This window comes from Triticum urartu, chromosome 2A (assembly GCF_056163025.1).
Source record: "Triticum urartu cultivar PI428250 chromosome 2A, HENAU_Tu73, whole genome shotgun sequence".
NCBI classification, from domain to species: Eukaryota; Viridiplantae; Streptophyta; class Magnoliopsida; order Poales; family Poaceae; genus Triticum; species Triticum urartu.
The window spans coordinates 46,124,797-46,143,428 of NC_141874.1; the positions used below are offsets into that span (position 1 = coordinate 46,124,797).

At 51.6% G+C, this 18,632-nt stretch overlaps 1 protein-coding gene and 1 pseudogene across 2 annotated transcripts; one reads left to right on the forward strand and one right to left on the reverse strand.

Moving 5' to 3' along the window:
• Positions 1-570: 570 nt before the first annotated feature.
• On the forward strand, positions 571-13,888 carry LOC147983526 (F-box/LRR-repeat protein At2g42720-like; annotated as a pseudogene).
• Positions 7,260-18,216, reverse strand: LOC125535417 (transketolase, chloroplastic-like). 2 transcript variants are annotated; one of them, XM_087543002.1, is made up of 8 exons: positions 17,728-18,216; positions 17,090-17,180; positions 16,899-17,004; positions 16,520-16,802; positions 16,288-16,436; positions 15,711-15,864; positions 14,612-15,607; positions 7,260-7,490 (listed from the first exon to the last, which is right to left on the reverse strand). In XM_087543002.1, exons 1-7 carry the CDS (start codon positions 18,115-18,117, stop codon positions 14,651-14,653), a joined length of 2,130 nt encoding a protein of 709 aa, XP_087399128.1. In that variant the 5' UTR covers positions 18,118-18,216; the 3' UTR covers positions 7,260-7,490; positions 14,612-14,650. The 2 variants fall into 2 exon arrangements, with proteins under 2 accessions (XP_087399128.1, XP_048554430.2); XM_048698473.2 differs by lacking the exon at positions 7,260-7,490 and having other exon boundaries at positions 14,243-15,607.
• Positions 18,217-18,632: the final 416 nt, after the last annotated feature.

Consider the following 18,632-nt stretch of genomic DNA (forward strand, 5'->3'; position numbering starts at 1 on the left):
TGCGAGTGCGACGGAGGGCTGAAAGGATGGCCCGTTTTGTTGCCTCCTATCATGCCATTCGACGTCCTGCAGCGCATAATGATCTTCAGAAGAATCTCGTTGAGGAGTGGTGGGCATGGAATGGACGACAAAGAGCATCATGATTTGTGCGTTCGTTATTGTATTGTTGAACTATTTGTTGTGTTTAATTGCACTATTTGTTGTATTGAACGATAAACTGTTTGTTTGAGTTGTAATAAACGAAATTGAACTATTTATTTTTGTTTGTTTTTTATTTTTTTTGCTTTTGTTTTCGAATGCATATGTTGTTTTTGCGCGTCGCGCGCGCTGCATTTTTGCGCGCTGCTGGAGCGGCGCGCGCACGCTGCATTTTAGCGCGGCTGCTGGAGCCAGCGCTGCGCGCCGCGCCAAACCAGGCGATGCGCGCGCGGCATATGTGTTTTTTGCGCGCGGTGCAACCGGCGCCTTGGAGATGCTCTGACTAAAATTGGGGTTTTCGATCGGGACGTGAATCACGTAAATTCCGGAGGTAACCAAAGCTTTTCCGGAGGTAACCTAGAAAACTCTCACATCTCAGTCGTTGGTCATCGCTCACGAAGATGCCCCCGCACCGGCGCCGACACGTAGACCGCCTGAGCGCTCTGCCGGACGAGGTGCTGGAGCGGATCCTCTCCCACCTCCCTTCCGACGAGGCCACGCGCACCACCTCGCTGTCCCGCCGGTGGCGCCGCGTCTCCGACGGCGTGCCGGTTGTGGACCTCGTCGATCGCAAGACGGACCGCCGGTGGCGGGGAATCAGCCTCCCCGTGTGCTTCGACAGCAAGGTGACGGGCGCCATCTTCTCCAAGGGCCCCACCACGCCGATCCGTGTCCTCCGGCTGCACGCGCGCCAGCCGCCGGACGACCTGCTCGACGGCTGGATCGCCACCGCCGCCTCCTCCGACGCCGAGGAGATCAACCTCGCGCTGCAGTACCGGCACTACTCCCACCGCAGGCTCTGCCCCTTCGGCAGCTGCTTCGGGAAGGCCGACTTCGGGGAAGACGTCAGGGGCAGCTACACCAAGACGCCGCGCCAGCTCTTCCGGTGCGCCACGCTGCGCCGCCTGCGCCTGGCCAACTGGACGCTCGACCTGCCCTGGGGCGTCGTCGTCGCCGCGTCGCTCCAGACGCTCTGCCTAAAGCGGATCATGGCGCGTGTCGCGGTGCTGCAGCAGCTGGTCTCGAGCTGCCCGCACCTCGCCGAACTGACGCTCAAGGAGTGCCCGACTGCCACCACCATCACCGTGTCCAGCACTACCGGAATCGCACCCTATGCCGACGGCCAGGGCCGTCGGCATATCCCTGAATGGCCGTCGGGACAGGCCTATGCCGACGGCATAGGGCCGTCGGCAAAATATCCGTCGGCGTAGCCAGGAATGCCGTCGGCATAGGCCCTATCCCGACGGTGTCCGTACATCTATGCTGACGGCCCCGGCCGTCGGCAACGTTATCGCCTAACGGCGGCCGCCGTCAAGTGCTGACCGATGCTTGCTCGCCACGTGGCAGGTTTGTGCCGACGGCCTGGCCGTCGGCATAGCTGTCGGCTTAGGTTGAATCTATGCCGACGGCTAGACCGTCGGCATAGACCTGCCACGTGGCAGCCACTAGGAGCTCCTGGAGCAGGCCTATGCCGACGGCTTAGCCGTCGGCATAGTTTCAAACTAAGCCGACGGCTAAGCCGTCGGCATAGACGTGCCACGTGGCAGCCACTGGGAGCTCACGGCATTGTTGCGTGCATTAGTTCAGTTAACTAATAAATGTTGAAGTAGGTATTTAATAGGGGAGTGTGGAAAATTACTTTCTCCATGAACCAAGCAACAAAATTTTTACGTCCAGGGTTTCCATGACGGAGAAGAGTAAGTGCCTCCGCCTCAGTAGGAGGATTCACTCCCGTCCATTCCTCTTGAACGAAATCACTAAAAAAAGATAAGCGGTGTTAGACCGGGACTAAGTGAACATGAAACATGATGATGTGGAAGACATAAAGGAATGGTGTAGTGGTATTACCTCATCCACGCTTCCTCAACTTCCTTGATGTTGTGCAAGATATAGAACATGAGGTCCTCCCACTCTTGTCGTGGCATGTTATAAGATTTCGAGGCCCCAGCCCTCCCACCTTGCGCGTTGAATAGATCGAGCCTGGGTTGATACTTGGGCTCTTCTATATTGTATCGAGGCACCTTGTTATGCAGATGGGGAACGTGGTCTGGATAGTATGATGTCCTGAGGTCTGACACCTCCTCTAGGATAACTGCCTCAGCTATGGAAGCTTCAATCTTAGCTTTGTTTCCACATTTCCGTCGGAGATGCTTGTTCTGCCTCTCAGGGCCGTACTGCCAGCGATTTTGCACAGGGCCCCCCAACAATACCTCGTTCGCGAGGTGCAGAATGAGATGTGTCATCGGACTAAAGAAGCCTGCGGAAAGATCTTCTCTAGCTTGACTATCAACTCCGGTGCCTTCTTATGCAATTTTTCAATCACCTCTTTACTTACTTCTTTAGCACAGAGCGTGCGGAAGAAATGGCTAAGCTCGGCAAGCACTCGCCAGACATGCTCGGGGACATAGCCTCGAACCATCACCGGCATTATCCGCTCAATCCATACATGGTAGTCATGACTCTTCAGGCCGGTCACTTTGCCCGTTGAAAGATTGACTCCCTTACTTATATTCGATGCATAACCATCGGTGAACTTCAAAATTTGTTTCAGCCAGATAAGTACTTTTTTTTCTGGCGGTTTAAGGACAAAGTCAGCATCTGGCTTAAACCAGTTTTTTCGACCGCCTGTGGGAGGCTTCATGTTCAGGCGTGGTCTATCACAAATTCTCTGTTGATCGGCTCTAGCTTTTACGTTATCCTTCGTCTTATCAGGAATGTTGAGGATCGTGTGGAAAAGTGACTCTGCCACATTCTTTTCGGTGTGCATCACATCAATATTGTAAGGAAGTTTGAGGTCCTTGAAATAGGGAAGCTGCGAGAAGGGGGTAATGTGCGTCCAGTTGTGTGTCTCACCATATCCCTCGAAGCCTTTGGCTTTGGCTTTGCCTTTGCCTTTGACTTTAGGCTTGAGAGCTTTTAGCTGAGCAAGAACATCTGCCCCCGAAAATGTTGGAATCTTGGTTACTTCATGAACAACCTGGCCTTTTGTGAAGTTCTTCTCGTCTTCCCTGTCTGGATGGTCTGGAGGGAGGAACTGTTGGGTTTCGTAGTAATTTCAAAAAATTTCCTACGCACACGCAAGATCATGTGATGCATAGCAACGAGAGGGGAGAGTGTTGTCTACGTACCCAATGCAGACCGACTGCGGAAGCGCTGACACGACGTAGAGGAAGTAGTCGTACGTCTTCACGATCCAACCGATCAAGCACCAAAACTACGGCACCTCCGAGTTCGAGCACACGTTCAGCTCGATGACGATCCCCGGACTCCGATCTAGCAAAGTGTCGGGGAAGAGTTCCGTCAGCACGACGGCGTGGTGATGATCTTGATGCACTACAGCAGCAGGGCTTCGCCTAAACTCCGCTACAGTATTATCGAGGAATATGGTGGCTGGGGGCACCACACACGGCTAAGGACTAGATCACGTGGATCAACTTGTGTGTTCTAGGGTGCCTCTACCTCAGTATATAAAGGACTAGAGGGGGGAGGCTGGCCGGGCAAGCTTGGCGCGCCAGGAGAGTCCTACTCCTTCTGGGAGTAGGATTCCCCCCCCCCCCCAATCCTAGTTGGAATAGGATTCGCGGAGGGGGAAAAGAGGAGGAGGGGGCCGGCCACCTCTCCTACTCCTAATAGGACTAGGGGAAGGGGGAGGCGCGCAGCCCATCTAGGGCAGCCCCTTCTCTTTTCCACTAAGGCCCACTATGGCCCATATAGCTCCCGGGGGGTTCCGGTAACCCTCCCGGTACTCCGGTAAAATCCCGATTTCACCCGGAACACTTCCGATATCCAAATATAGGCTTCCAATATATTAATCTTTACGTCTCGACCATTTTGAGACTCCTCGTCATGTCCGTGATCACATCCGGGACTCCGAACAACCTTCGGTACATCAAAATGCATAAACTCATAATATAACTGTCATCGTAACCTTAAGCGTGCGGACCCTACGGGTTCGAGAACAATGTAGACATGACCGAGACACGTCTCCGGTCAATAACCAATAGCGGGACCTGGATGCCCATATTGGCTCCTACATATTCTACGAAGATCTTTATCGGTCCGACCGCATAACAACATACGTTGTTCCCTTTGTCATCGGTATGTTACTTGCCCGAGATTCGATCGTCGGTATCCAATACCTAGTTCAATCTCGTTACCGGCAAGTCTCTTTACTCGTTCCGTAATACATCATCTCACAACTAACATATTAGTTGTAATGCTTGCAAGGCTTATGTGATGTGCATTACCGAGAGGGCCCAGAGATACCTCTCCGACAATCGGAGTGACAAAACCTAATCTCGAAATACGCCAACCCAACATGTACCATTGGAGACACCTGTAGTACTCCTTTATAATCACCCAGTTACGTTGTGACGTTTGGTAGTACCCAAAGTGTTCCTCCGGTAAACGGGAGTTGCATAATCTCATAGTTATAGGAACATGTATAAGTCATGAAGAAAAGCAATAGCAACATACTAAACGATCGGGTGCTAAGCTAATGGAATGGGTCATGTCAATCAGATCATTCAACTAATGATATGACCTCGTTAATCAAATAACAACTCTTTGTTCATGGTTAGGAAACATAACCATCTTTGATTAACGAGCTAGTCAAGTAGAGGCATACTAGTGACACTCTGTTTGTCTATGTATTCACACATGTATTATGTTTCCGGTTAATACAATTCTAGCATGAATAATAAACATTTATCATGATATAAGGAAATAAATAATAACTCTATTATCGCCTCTAGGGCATATTTCCTTCAGGAACTGTCGATGCAGGTCAAAGGCTACATACTTGCCACCCTTACTCAGCCAAATCATTCGCAGAGCCTGCATGCACACTGGGCATGGCATCTTACCACTTGTACATCATCCGCAGAATAGAGCATAGCCGGGAAAGTCATGCATGCAATAGTGCAACCAAACTTTCATCAAGAAATTTCTCTGCAAATCCCGGTCGTATGTCAACCTCGGAAAGTACCAAGAATGGTGCAAAGCATCCACAAGCGGCTGCATAAACACACCCAATTGCTTCCCCGGGTAGTCAAGCCCCGGAATGATGAGCGACAAGAACATGGTCTTCCGTTGCATTAGGGCACCGGGAGGAAGATTGAGCGGAATTACAAACACAGGCCAGCAGCTGTATGGATTGAATGACATACCATATGGATTCAACCCATCACCTGATATGGCTATTCTGACATTCCCAGCCTCGGCTGCTTCCTCGGGGTATTCTTCATCGAATGACTTCCATGCTTCCCCTCCCGATGGATGTATGATTTTTTTGGATTGTACCTTATACCTTCCTTGTGCCACTTCATCATTTTGGCAGACTCCTTCGTGATGAAAAGGCGCTGCAGTCTTTTTATAAAATCAAGATATCGAAGAACCTTAACGGGGATGGTTAGCTGCTTTTTCTCACCATCCTCACCGACCACCTCAATGTACCGAGACGAACCGCACTTCCTACAGTACTTGTCATCCGCATACTCGTGCCTAAACAAAAGGCAATTCTTCGGGCAAACATCTATTTTCTCATAATCCATAGAGAGTGCCTTCATGATTTTCTTTGTATCATACATGCTTTTCGGCAATTCATGACCCTCAGGGAGGCTGTTAGCCCATACTCCCAGGAATGCTTTGAAGCATTTCTGGCTACAGCCGTACTCAGCCTTGACCGCAATCAGTTTCGAGATGGCATCCAGCTGAGATATTTTCGCACCCGCATAAAGAGGTTTCTTCGACGAGGCCAAGACCTCCAAGAAGGCCTTTGCGGTTGCCTCCGGCTCCTCCGGTTCATTCTCTGAAGGTGTCGCATTTGCCGTTTCTGCAACAATGACATCATCTAGCATGTCCCTGACCCCGTCGTCCTCATATCCATCGATGCGTTGTCGCATCAACTCCTCTCTACCACGGTCCTGCTCGGCTATGTTTATCGGTGGCATGTCAAAGTTTGGCATATATCCGTGCGTGCGAAGGTGCTCACTCATGTCCGTCTGATTTCTACGGTGATGTCTGGCACATCTCGCACAGGGGCATGGTGGGATAATTCTCATTAGACGACGGAATATCTCCTTCAAATACACATCGGTTTTCGCGATCCACTCTGATGTTACTCGATTCCGACAGATAAAACCACTGTACATCCACTGATTATCTGCCATCCTCTGCTTTTTTGCAACCCACACAACATAATTAAGGATTCACTTAAATTAATGGCATCAAATTTTCAGTTTCTACCGCGTTTAATCCACCTACATCTCTAATAGGTAAAGATGGGTCCTAATCCCACCCGAGGATGTGTAGATTGAGTACGTTCTCCATTCTACCCCGTTCTGAGACAAAATTTCGGCAGCACCTCCCCGCTGTTCTCCAGATACACGTCTCGGCAAATAGCCGAGAGAATGTGCTCCAGAGAATAATAGGGAGGCGCCGCCGAAATCCTGTCTCGGAACGGGGTAGAACATGGAGAACATACCCAATCTACACATCCTCGGGCTGTCCGTGAAAAACGCTGGACAATCCGAAAGAGCTGCGGTGATAAATATGCAATTGAATGCATATTTATCCATGCAACTCTTTCGGACGGGAGACGCCTAGGTTACGTCAGTTGACTTGAGAATGAAATCTAGTGATATGAAAAAATGGAGGGGATGGACTTGTAGCTCACCCTCGGCTGTAGAGGAAGTAGTCGAACAGCAGAGGGATGCTCAGGGGGACCAACGCGTCGTACAACGGTCACTCCGATGAAATGCGACACCACAAAGCCTGCAAATTCCACCGAAAGAACAACTTAGATCATCACATCTCAGTAAAGTGTCAAACTTTTGTCTTCTATTTTTTTAGCAACATCATCATGAGTATCATTTTTTTAGCAAGATCATCACATCTTAGTAAGTCTCAAAATTTTGTCTTCAATTATTTTATCAAGATCATTATGAGTATCAAAAAAATAACAAGATCATCACATCTCAGTCAAGTGTCAAATTTTGTCCAACATCCATCCATCCATTCATCTATCATTAACTTTACCACATACATCTGTCAACATGACCTAACATTAAATATATGACAAACAAAACAGAATCGCACCAGAATCCTTCTATGATTCTAACAACATCCATGAATCCATCTAAGAAAAATTTATCCATACATCCATCCACCTAAAAATATATGACAAACAAAGTTTCTAAAAAAATTCACCGACATTCCATCCATCCACCATCTATGATTCTAACAACATCCATGAATCCATCTAAGAAAAATTTATCCATACATCCATCCACCTAAAAACAGTAGCAAGAAAAATTAGAACATCACAACTCATAGAACATCACAATATCATCATCATCGTCTAACAATCATCGAATCATAAAAAAACATCATCATCATCTAAAAATTATCGAAGCATAAAAAACACCATCATCTATCATCAACATCATCATCTACCAATCATCTATCATCATCATCATCTACCAATCATCTATCATCTATCATCTATCAACTATCACATTTAGCCCTCTTATCCTCTGCAAAATCATGAAAAAACAAAAATAATCCGGGGAGGGAGCCGGACCTAACGGAGAGGAGGTCGAGGCGGCGGCGGGGTGGCTGCGTTGGGCGGGGACGAGGTTGGGGTGGGGCGGCGGCCAGGGCGGGGACGAGGTCGAGCCGGGGCAGGGGCGTCGGCCGGGGCGGAGACGAGGTCGGGGCGGGAACGAGCTCGGGGCGGGGAGGGGCGTCGGCCAGGGCGGAGACGAGGGCGGGGCGGGGCGTCGGCCAGGGCAGAGACGAGGTCGGGGCGGGGCGGGGCGTTGGCCGGGGCGGGGACGAGGTCGGGGCGGGTGGGTGGAGCGGCGGCGCGGCGCGGGTGGGTGGGTGGGTGGGGACGGGGCGGGTAGGGCGGAGCGGCAGCGCGGCGCGGGTGGGTGGAGATGGCGGCAGCCGGTAGCGGGACGAGCAGCTAGGGGGGCGTCGACGGCGTGGAGAGGGTGGCGGCGGCGGTTGGGTGTCGAGGAGAGGTTGGGTGCGAGGAGAGAAACGAGTGGAGGAGGAGGGCCGGGGTGACGAGGATAAGGTGGCCCTATGCCGACGGCCAGGCCGTCGGCATAGGAGTGGTCCCACCTGACAGCGAGAGGGCCATCGAGTGGATAAGGGTGGCTCTATGCCGACGGCCTGGCCGTCGGCATAGGGAGGAGGCCTATGCCGACGGCTATGCCGTAGGCATAGATGGCAACTACTTTTTTTTAAAAAAAATAGTCCCACCTCGCCGAGGGAAAAGCAATTAGACATGTTTAAATAGTTCACTAATTCAGTTATTACATTTTTAGATTCTTAGTTTACCGTCTGTATGGGACCCGGTACCCCGCACCTAGAGGGAGGAAACGAACGCGTGGGGTCGCCGGCGGCGGCGCCGTCCGTGAGGGGGGCACACCCCGTACACGCGTCCCGCCTCTTCGGACATGCCACCACACCATCAGGTTCCATCGCACCCGCACCATCCCCTGTGATGTTTTGGTGGCATAGCTACATCCCGAAGGCCACCCCGAATCCCAGTTGACCAGTAGATCTAGCCTTTTGACTTTCGCCGGACGGGCTTTGATCGGTGGACTCTTCCACCTGGTTGTGATAGGTCAGCCCATAGCAACATCCCCGAACACGGTTTGGACCCAACCCAACACTAGATTCCCTCCGGTTCCATCGCACCCGCACCATCCCCCCCTCTAAGTGACGGCTGCTCTGCCTTCCGTGGAGGGGGGCCACACCACGGAGCCCCAAGACGGGCGTCTACGCATGTCAGAACACTTTCACACATGCATCGGGACCCGTGCGATGTTTCGGTGGCATAGCTACACCCCGAAGGCCACCGCGAATCCCAGTTGACCAGTAGATCTAGCCCTTTGACTTTCGCCGAACGGGCTTTGACCGGTGGACTCTTCCACCTGGTTGCGATAAGTCAGCCCATAGGAACATTCCCGAACACGGTCTGGACCCAACCCAACATTAGATTCCCTCCGGTTCCACCGCACCCGCACCATCCCCCCTCTAAGTGACGGCTGCTCTGCCTTCCGTGGAGGGGGGCCACACCACGGAGCCCCAAGACGGGCGTCTACGCATGCCAGAACACTTTCACACATGCATCGCGACCCGTGCGATGTTTCGGTGGCATAGCTACACCCCGAAGGCCACCGCGAATCCCAGTTGACCAGTAGATCTAGCCCTTTGACTTTCGCCGGACGGGCTTTGACCGGTGGACTCTTCCACCTGGTTGCGATAAGTCAGCCCATAGGAACATTCCCGAACACGGTCTGGACCCAACCCAACACTAGATTCCCTCCGGTTCCACCGCACCCGCACTATCCCCCCTCTAAGTGACGGCTGCTCTACCTTCCGTGAAGGGGGGACACACCACGGAGCCCCAAGACGGGCGTCTACACATGCCAGAACACTTTCACACATGCATCGGGACCCATGCGATGTTTCGGTGGCATAGCTACACCCCGAAGGCCACCCCGAATCCCAGTTGACCAGTAGATCTAGCCCTTTGACTTTCGTCGGACAGGCTTTGACCGGTGGACTCTTCCACCTGGTTGCGATAGGTCAGCCCATAGGAACATCCCCGAACACGGTCTGGACCCAACCCAACACTAGATTCCCTCCGGTTCCACCGCACCCGCACCATCCCCCCCTCTAACTGACGGCTGCTCTACCTTCCGTGGAGGGGGGCCACACCACGGAGCCCCAAGACGGGTGTCTACGCATGCCAGAACACTTTCACACATGCATCGCGACCCATGCGATGTTTCGTTGGCATAGCTACACCCCGAAGGCCACCGCGAATCCCAGTTGACCAGTAGATCTAGCCCTTTGACTTTCGCCGGACGGGCTTTGACCGGTGGACTCTTCCACCTGGTTGTGATAGGTCAGCCCATAGCAACATCCCCGAACACGGTTTGGACCCAACCCAACACTAGATTCCCTCCGGTTCCATCGCACCCGCACCATCCCCCCCTCTAAGTGACGGCTGCTCTACCTTCCGTGGAGGGGGGCCACACCACGGAGCCCCAAGACGGGCGTCTACGCATGCCAGAACACTTTTACACATGAATCGGGACCAGTGCGATGTTTCGGTGGCATAGCTACACCCCGAAGGCCACCGCGAATCCCAGTTGACCAGTAGATCTAGCCCTTTGACTTTCGTCGGACGGGCTTTGACCGGTGGACTCTTCCACCTGGTTGCGATATGTCAACCCATAGGAACATTCCCGAACACGGTCTGGACCCAACCCAACACTAGATTCCCTCCGGTTCCACCGCACCCGCACATCCCCCCTCTAAGTGACGGCTGCTCTGCCTTCCGTGGAGGGGGGCCACACCACGGAGCACCAAGACGGGCTTCTACACATGTCAGAACACTTTCACACATGCATCGGGACCCGTGCGATGTTTCGGTGGCATAGCTATACCCCGAAGGCCACTCCGAATCCCAGTTGACCAGTAGATCTAGCCCTTTGACTTTCGTCGGACGGGCTTTGACCGGTGGACTCTTCCACCTGGTTGCGATAGGTCAGCCCATAGGAACATCCCCGAACACGGTCTGGACCCAACCCAACACTAGATTCCCTCCGGTTCCACCGCACCCGCACCATCCCCCCTCTAACTGACGGCTGCTCTACCTTCCGTGGAGGGGGGCCACACCACGGAGCCCCAAGACGGGTGTCTACGCATGCCAGAACACTTTCACACATGCATCGCGACCCATGCGATGTTTCGGTGGCATAGCTACACCCCGAAGGCCACCGCGAATCCCACTTGACCAGTAGATCTAGCCCTTTGACTTTCGCCGGACGGGCTTTGACCGGTGGACTCTTCCACCTGGTTGTGATAGGTCAGCCCATAGCAACATCCCCGAACACGGTTTGGACCCAACCCAACACTAGATTCCCTCCGGTTCCATCGCACCCGCACCATCCCCCCCTCTAAGTGACGGCTGCTCTGCCTTCTGTGGAGGGGGGCCACACCACGGAGCCCCAAGACGGGCGTCTACGCATGCCAGAACACTTTCACACATGCATCGGGACCCGTGCGATGTTTCGGTGGCATAGCTACACCCCGAAGGCCACCGCGAATCCCAGTTGACCAGTAGATCTACCCCTTTGACTTTCGCCGGACGGGCTTTGACCGGTGGACTCTTCCACCTGGTTGCGATAAGTCAGCCCATAGGAACATTCCCGAACACAGTCTGGACCCAACCCAACACTAGATTCCCTCCGGTTCCACCGCACCCGCACATCCCCCCTCTAAGTGACGGCTGCTCTGCCTTCGTGGAGGGGGGCCACACCACGGAGCCCCAAGACGGGCGTCTACACATGCTAGAACACTTTCACACATGCATCGGGACCCGTGCGATGTTTCGGTGGCATAGCTATACCCCGAAGGCCACCCCGAATCCCAGTTGACCAGTAGATCTAGCCCTTTGACTTTCGTCGGACGGGCTTTGACCGGTGGACTCTTCCACCTGGTTGCGATAGGTCAGCCCATAGGAACACTTTGGTGCAACATCTGGGCTGACCTTAGACAACCGGGTGGATACGTCTACTGCTCAAAGCCTGTCCGTGCAAAGTCAAAGGGGTAGATCCCGTGGTCAAACGCTACAGGGTTTGGCGGGACGAGGGCCCTAGGGGGGTAGCAATGCCACCGGAGCGTCGCACCGGGACCTCATACAAGCCGCGTGCCGGGTGCCTACGCCTGCCACCATGCTTATATAATCGTAGGAGGGCCACCACAACACCTGGCGGCATTGCTACCCCCCAGGTACCCCGTCCCGTCTAACCCTAACACAGACGACCGCCGGGTCTATCCCTTTGACTTTCGCTGGACGTAGTTTGACCGGTGGACCTTTTCACCTTGTTGTCATAGCCCAGCCATAGGTACACCCCCCAACACAGTCCCGGCACAACCCACCCCAAGATTCCATCTGCGTCGGCCCGACGTGGCCGTCCCCCCCCCCCCCCCCGGGGCACGGCGGCATCGACGCCCGTGAGGGGGGAGGGGGCACACCCCGGAGCCGCGTGCCTGCGCCTGCCAATGTTTCCACAACCGTAGGAGGGCTCACCGCAACACCTGGCGGCATTGCTACCCCCCACAGGCACCCGGCCCGTCCCGTCTAACCTCTCCATGACACGACGGAAGAAGGCCCGTGTGGGGGGCAATCGATATATGTTTTCTGTACATTTAAGTTAATGAAATTAGTATTGGAAAAAAATACAAAATAATAAGAGAAAATACAAAAAATATAAAAATATTATTAGAAATCTATGCCTACGGCCTAGCCGTCGGCATAGCTACGGCCACGGAACGGTAGAGCCCTGGATCGATGACATGGCGTAGGGCGGGGATCAATGACGTGGCAAAAACGTGGGCCAGGCCTATGCCGACGGCCTAGCCGTCGGCATAGAAATGCCACCCCACGGGACCGGCGAACGACGCGGATCGATGACGTGGCGGCGCGGTGGATCGATGACGTCGGCGTAGCTATGCCAACGGCCACCGTTAGCCCGTCGGCGTAGCCTGACGCCGTCAAACTGCCGTCGCCGCACGGGTAGACGGGCCACGTGATATGCCGACGACCTGCTCTATGCCGACGTCCCGCGTCGGTATATTCGGAGAAACGCCGACGGCTTATCTATGCCGACGGCCCCCGTCGGCATAGATGGTTATACGCCGACGGCCTTTCTACGCCGACGGCTTTAGTTGTGCTGTCGGGGTAAGACCATATATGCCGACGGGGGCCGTCGGCATAGATATGCCCGTCGGCAACTGCCTAAATTCTGGTAGTGCAGCGACCGCCTCCGAAGCTTCGCCATGGTCTGCTGCCACAACGCCCGGCGGGTCGTGCTGCGAACACAGTGCCTGCGGTCCCTACGCTACAAGGGCGGCCTCCCTTCGGACACCATCCTAGACGTCCCCAACTACGGCGAGGTGGTGGCGCTGACCATCGATATCTGTGAGGACCTCACAAGCAAAGCACCAATGGAAATCGCTCCAGTCTTGAGCTCATCAGCCGGTGCAAGAAGCTGACGTACCTTCACCTCGAGCTGCGCCCCTCAATGGCCTACTACAGCAGCGAGATCACAGCCATAGCCCGCGACCACTTACCCCAGCTCCGGCACCTGGTCCTCAAGGGGTTCTTGGCCGCCGATCACGTCGTCCGGTCCGTCGCCGTCCTGGTCGCCAGCACCCTACACCTGGAAGCGCTGTCGTTGTTTCCTCTAGGCTCCGAGACATTGAAGCAGACATACTACTCTGACGATGAGTACGGCGGCGACTCAGATTCAGACCCTGAGCCGGAGATCTGCGACAACGCCGACGACGACATCTATGATGATGAGTGGATGTTCAGGAGCATGTGGCGATGGGGCATCCCTTGCTCCCGCCATAGCCTCAAAAGGATCAATATCGCGAAGTACACTGGGAATGGCTTCAACAGGATACTTGCAAATTTTCTGCTGTCGAATGGTGCAGCTCTGGAGGAATTCTCAGTGACCTTAGCGGCTCCACTGGCACCACGCAGGGAGGAGATTGCAACTATGTTCAGATGCTGGCGACATAATCCCAGGACTATAGTAACTTGTAGCTAGACAAGGGATAGAAATATATCCGACTTGCTCGGATATTTCTCCGATTTCGTTACACTTTGTTTTTCAGAAACCAACTAGCTAGGCAATATGGCCGGAATCTATATGACACAGAAAGAGGATCAACCGTCTTCCTGAGATTTCATCCTAACTTAAGATGCCATACCCAACATTTTTGTCATGTGTATGCAAACATCATGTAGAAAACACAGTAAGATGATAAGGTTTAGCTTGCACTAACCACTAAGATGATTTTAGAGGTGGCTCTCATCTTTCACCACACACACAAAACAAGTGGCAGCAGAACGAAGTAGAGAACCAGAGTATTTGGTGTAGTAGAGAAAAATAGATAGAGGAGAACAAAGGGGGATTCTTCGACCCTTGTAAAAAAATACAAGAAATAAAGCACATAGACTTTCTTGACGACAGCAATGGAGTTCAGATCCTGGCAATTTAATCGCCGTACCACAGTAACTTGCAACTTGACGACAGCAAAATATATATGAGTTTCTTATTTTTTCATGGGGACATAGGACTATATGAATATTTTATTTCCCGTGCAACAGTAATTCTATATGAGTTGCAGTGGGCATTCCCGAAATTATCTATTACTAAGCAGAGTTGGAAAAATAAACTGGCTTAATTACTAGGCCTATTAGGCAGACATTGTTATTATTTACACCTCAATAAGCCCCGCGAGCTGCAACAAACAAACCTCGAGACTGCCATTTATTGATTATTAAGATAGCATATATGATATAGGAGCAAACCTTGAGGAGATTTGGCTGTTGAGCAATGCAATGATCCCTTTACAGTGATTTAGCTGTTGCAATCAGATTTTCCACCGTCAGACCAAGCTCCTTGTATATTCTTCCAGCAGGAGCACTTGAACCGAAACGGTCAATGCCGATTGCTTTGCCCTTCTGTCCGATATACTTCTCCCATCCCAGTGTGACACCAGCCTCGATGCTAATCCTGGAAGTAACATCGCTTGGTAGGACACTCTCCTTGTATTCCTCAGACTGCTCCTCAAACAATTCCCAGCAAACAAGCGAGACAACCCGTACAGATTTCCCCTCCTTCCTCAGCTGATCTGCGGCTTTTTCCGCAATCTCGAGCTCAGAGCCTGTGCTGATGAAGATGAGGTCAGGTTTGTTGCCTGAGGAATTGTCAGAAATGACATACCCTCCCTTAGCAACGCCTTCAACCGATGTCCCTTCCAGCTGCGGAAGCTTCTGCCTAGAGAGTGCAAGGATAGAGGGCCTCTTCCTGTTGATAACCGCGATCCTATAAGCAGCAGAAGTCTCAGTTCCATCAGCTGGTCGGAGCATTAATATGCCCGGCATTGCTCGAAGGCTGAATAACTGCTCAACTGGTTGATGTGTTGGCCCATCTTCTCCAAGCCCAATGGAATCATGAGTCATCACAAAGATCACTCCTGATTCAGACAGGGCCGAAAGGCGTATAGGGGCTCTCATGTAGTCAGTGAACACGAAGAATGTCGAACAGTAAGGTATCAGGCCAGGGCTATGTACAGCAATGCCATTGCAAATGGCGCCCATCGCATGCTCTCTAACACCAAAGCGGATGTTTCGCTCTTCAGGGGTGTCCTTCTGGAAATCACCAAACATCTTTAGCAGTGTCATGTTTGACGACGCAAGATCAGCACTGCCTCCAAGAAATCCAGGTATTACTTTAGCAAGAGCATTCAAGCACTGCTGAGATAGGTTCCTTGTAGCATCAGCAGGACTTTCAGGGGTATATTTCTGCAGAAAAAACAAGGAAACAAAGTCAGAATTATAAATCGTTCAGAAACTTGATGAATATTACTACATAGACATGACATTTAAGGTTCAGAGGAGAACTCACCGGAAGAGCATCTTCCCACCCAGCCGGAAGCTTCCCTGATATTATGCTATTTAGCTCGACAGCCTCCTGGTGGTATTTCTTTTCATATTCTGCAAACTTTGCATTCCATTCAGCTTCAAGAGAAGCACCCTCGTCAAGATGGTGAGCCCAATGCCTGTAAGGGATGATTATTTTAATCAAACTTCAGTGCAGAACAAACTAAGCTCAATGCAATACCATATTACTATGCAATAATTTGAAAACTGAAATGTAGAGCCTCCGTTCCAAACAAAAATTAAGTGTCCACTGCAGAATAATTGTCAACAAGGTTCAGAACTGAGAATTTGCATCGGCATTCGCCAACAGTAGTATGCTATCTTGTCAAGACTGTTTCCTCGAAACAGACACTATTATACCATAAAATTGGTATTTACCATATGAATGTATGTACAATGAAACTGAAAAAAACATGTTCAAGATTGTATGAAGCATACAGCATCCAGAACAACTAAATGTTTGAATTTCTTGAAAACAGAATAATTTGTTTGCGAGTACTGTGACGCTCTGCAGCTTGAGTTGTACAAGAACTACACTGTACCTTTTCACCTCATCAGGCACATGGAAAGGCTCATGAGCCCATGAAAGATTTTTTCTGGTTGCCTCTACTTCTTTGGAACCTAAAGCGCTCCCATGGACGCTGTGTGTGCTTGCCTTGTTTGGAGATCCATAACCAATTGTAGTAGTCACCTACATATACAAGACCAGTTCCAGTTGTCACTTGTCTGATGAATATTACTGAAACAGAACAATATTACTGCCTATCTGATCACCTTGATAAGAGTTGGCTTATCTTTGACCTCCTTAGCTTCTTTTATAGCTGCACGGATGTCATCGTAGCCAGTGTTGCCATTCTCCACCCAGATAGTATGCCATCCTAGGGCCTCATATCGGGCAAGCACATCTTCAGTGAAAGCAATAGCCGTACTTCCATCGATTGATATATGATTGTCATCATAGAAGGCAATCAACTTTCCAAGACCCCAGTGGCCAGCAAGGGAGGCGGCCTCATTCGCAACACCTTCCATCTGACAACCATCCCCAAGTATAACATACCTATGGTACCATGAAGAGACAGAATTGTATTACCCCTGTCCCTATGCACATTAGGTTAGTAATCACATCTTGTCTAGCAAGTAAATATTAACTTACGTGTAATGGTCCACGACAGTTAAATCGGGCTTGTTGAAGCGAGCAGCCAGGTGTTTCTCAGCAAGTGCTAGTCCAACTGCGTTTGCAAAGCCCTGCCCCAGAGGACCTACATAAACATAAGAACAGTTCAGGCAAGCATAGTTTCTGTAGTAGAAGCTTTAAAATGTTCACTAGATGTTCAAGAGGCAAACCAGTTGTGACTTCAACACCATCTGTCTCAAAGTTTTCTGGATGGCCAGGAGTTCTGCTTCCCCACTGCCGGAAAGCTTTAAGATCATCTATCTGCATCAGCAAACAACTTTAGAGTTCAGATTTTTTTTTTTTGTCTTTGTCAGTGTTCAGATAAATTCATCGTGCACCACCCATCATTTTCCTAACATGCTCACCCAATAGAATTTGCTCCCAGTTACTAAAAGAAAGAGTAACTAGATATTCTAAAAATATGATTTTCCAACGGCTCAAACAATTGTCTATTATCCAGACATACATACGTCAAAATTCGACATAGCACAAATACAGAGTTGTGAATTTACTTCAGAATTCAATATCTACATGTATACTGAAATTCTGTGATTGCAGATTACAGTTATCTCTTTTCAGATTTCAGTCATGAATTTACACCGGAAATTTCAACTTTTATGTTACTAGTGAAGCGAGGATTAAACCTCCTAGCAAAATTTTGGCCAAAAATTAGTCAAACAGTACGTGGGTCGTGTGATATGAAACAACTTCAGACAGTTCAGACATTTGACATAGCACGCATACAGAGTTTGGCAGAGCACAAATGCAGAGTTCTTCTGGCAATCGATCAAAGTGTGAGAGAGCTGACCGTGACGCCTTGGTATCCGGCGAGGTGGAGCAGCGCGTAGTGGAGCATGCAGCCGTGGCCGGCGGAGAGCACGAAGCGGTCGCGGTCGAACCAGGCGTGGTTGGCGGGGTTGAAGCGGAGGAACTCGTCGAAGAGGACGTGGCCCAGCGGCGCGCACCCCATGGGGAGCCCCGGGTGGCCGGACTTGGCCTTCTCCACGGCGTCCACGGCCAGGAACCGGATGGTGTTCACCGACCGCTCCACCAGCTCGGCCGCCGCCGGCTGGGCGCGGACCGCCCATCGGCCGCCAGCGCCAGGGGCGACCCGGGCGCGAGCGAGGAGGAAGCCGCCACGACCGACGGACGCCGGGATGGAAGCGGGCGAGGTGGGAGTGGGAGTCGGCGTCGCCATGGCTGGGAAGGTCTGCGAGCTGAGCAGTGAGCACGCACGCGTGGCTTGCTGGGGAGGCGAGGAGTGTCCGCGGCGGTGGCGGTGCGGCAGCTGGTCAAGGGAGTGTTGAATGAACTGGGCTGGTGGTGCTGCCACGTGCGGCCTCCACGTCGCCGGCCGATCCTTCCTGAAGCAATCCACGTCTCCCGGACACGAGGATTAACAAGTCCACCGCGATCGTGTGCGTGTACACTTTTTTCCGCCTACTTTTTCTTGTAGTCCGCGATGGAATCCTTTTCGTTTTGTTTCGAATGATGCCTTTCTGTGATCAGTGAAGCATCATTTTCAGTCCATACAAATGCAGATAATTCTTCTTTAAAGAAAAACATCTGACTTTTCACGTACAAGAAACATAAAAAATACTTGAAATTATATTTAGATTCATAGACCACCCACCGTCGATCGTAAGTACTGATACAAGCCAATGACGTGTCACCGTCATTGCCCCTCTTTCACCGGCGGCACCAAGGATTTTT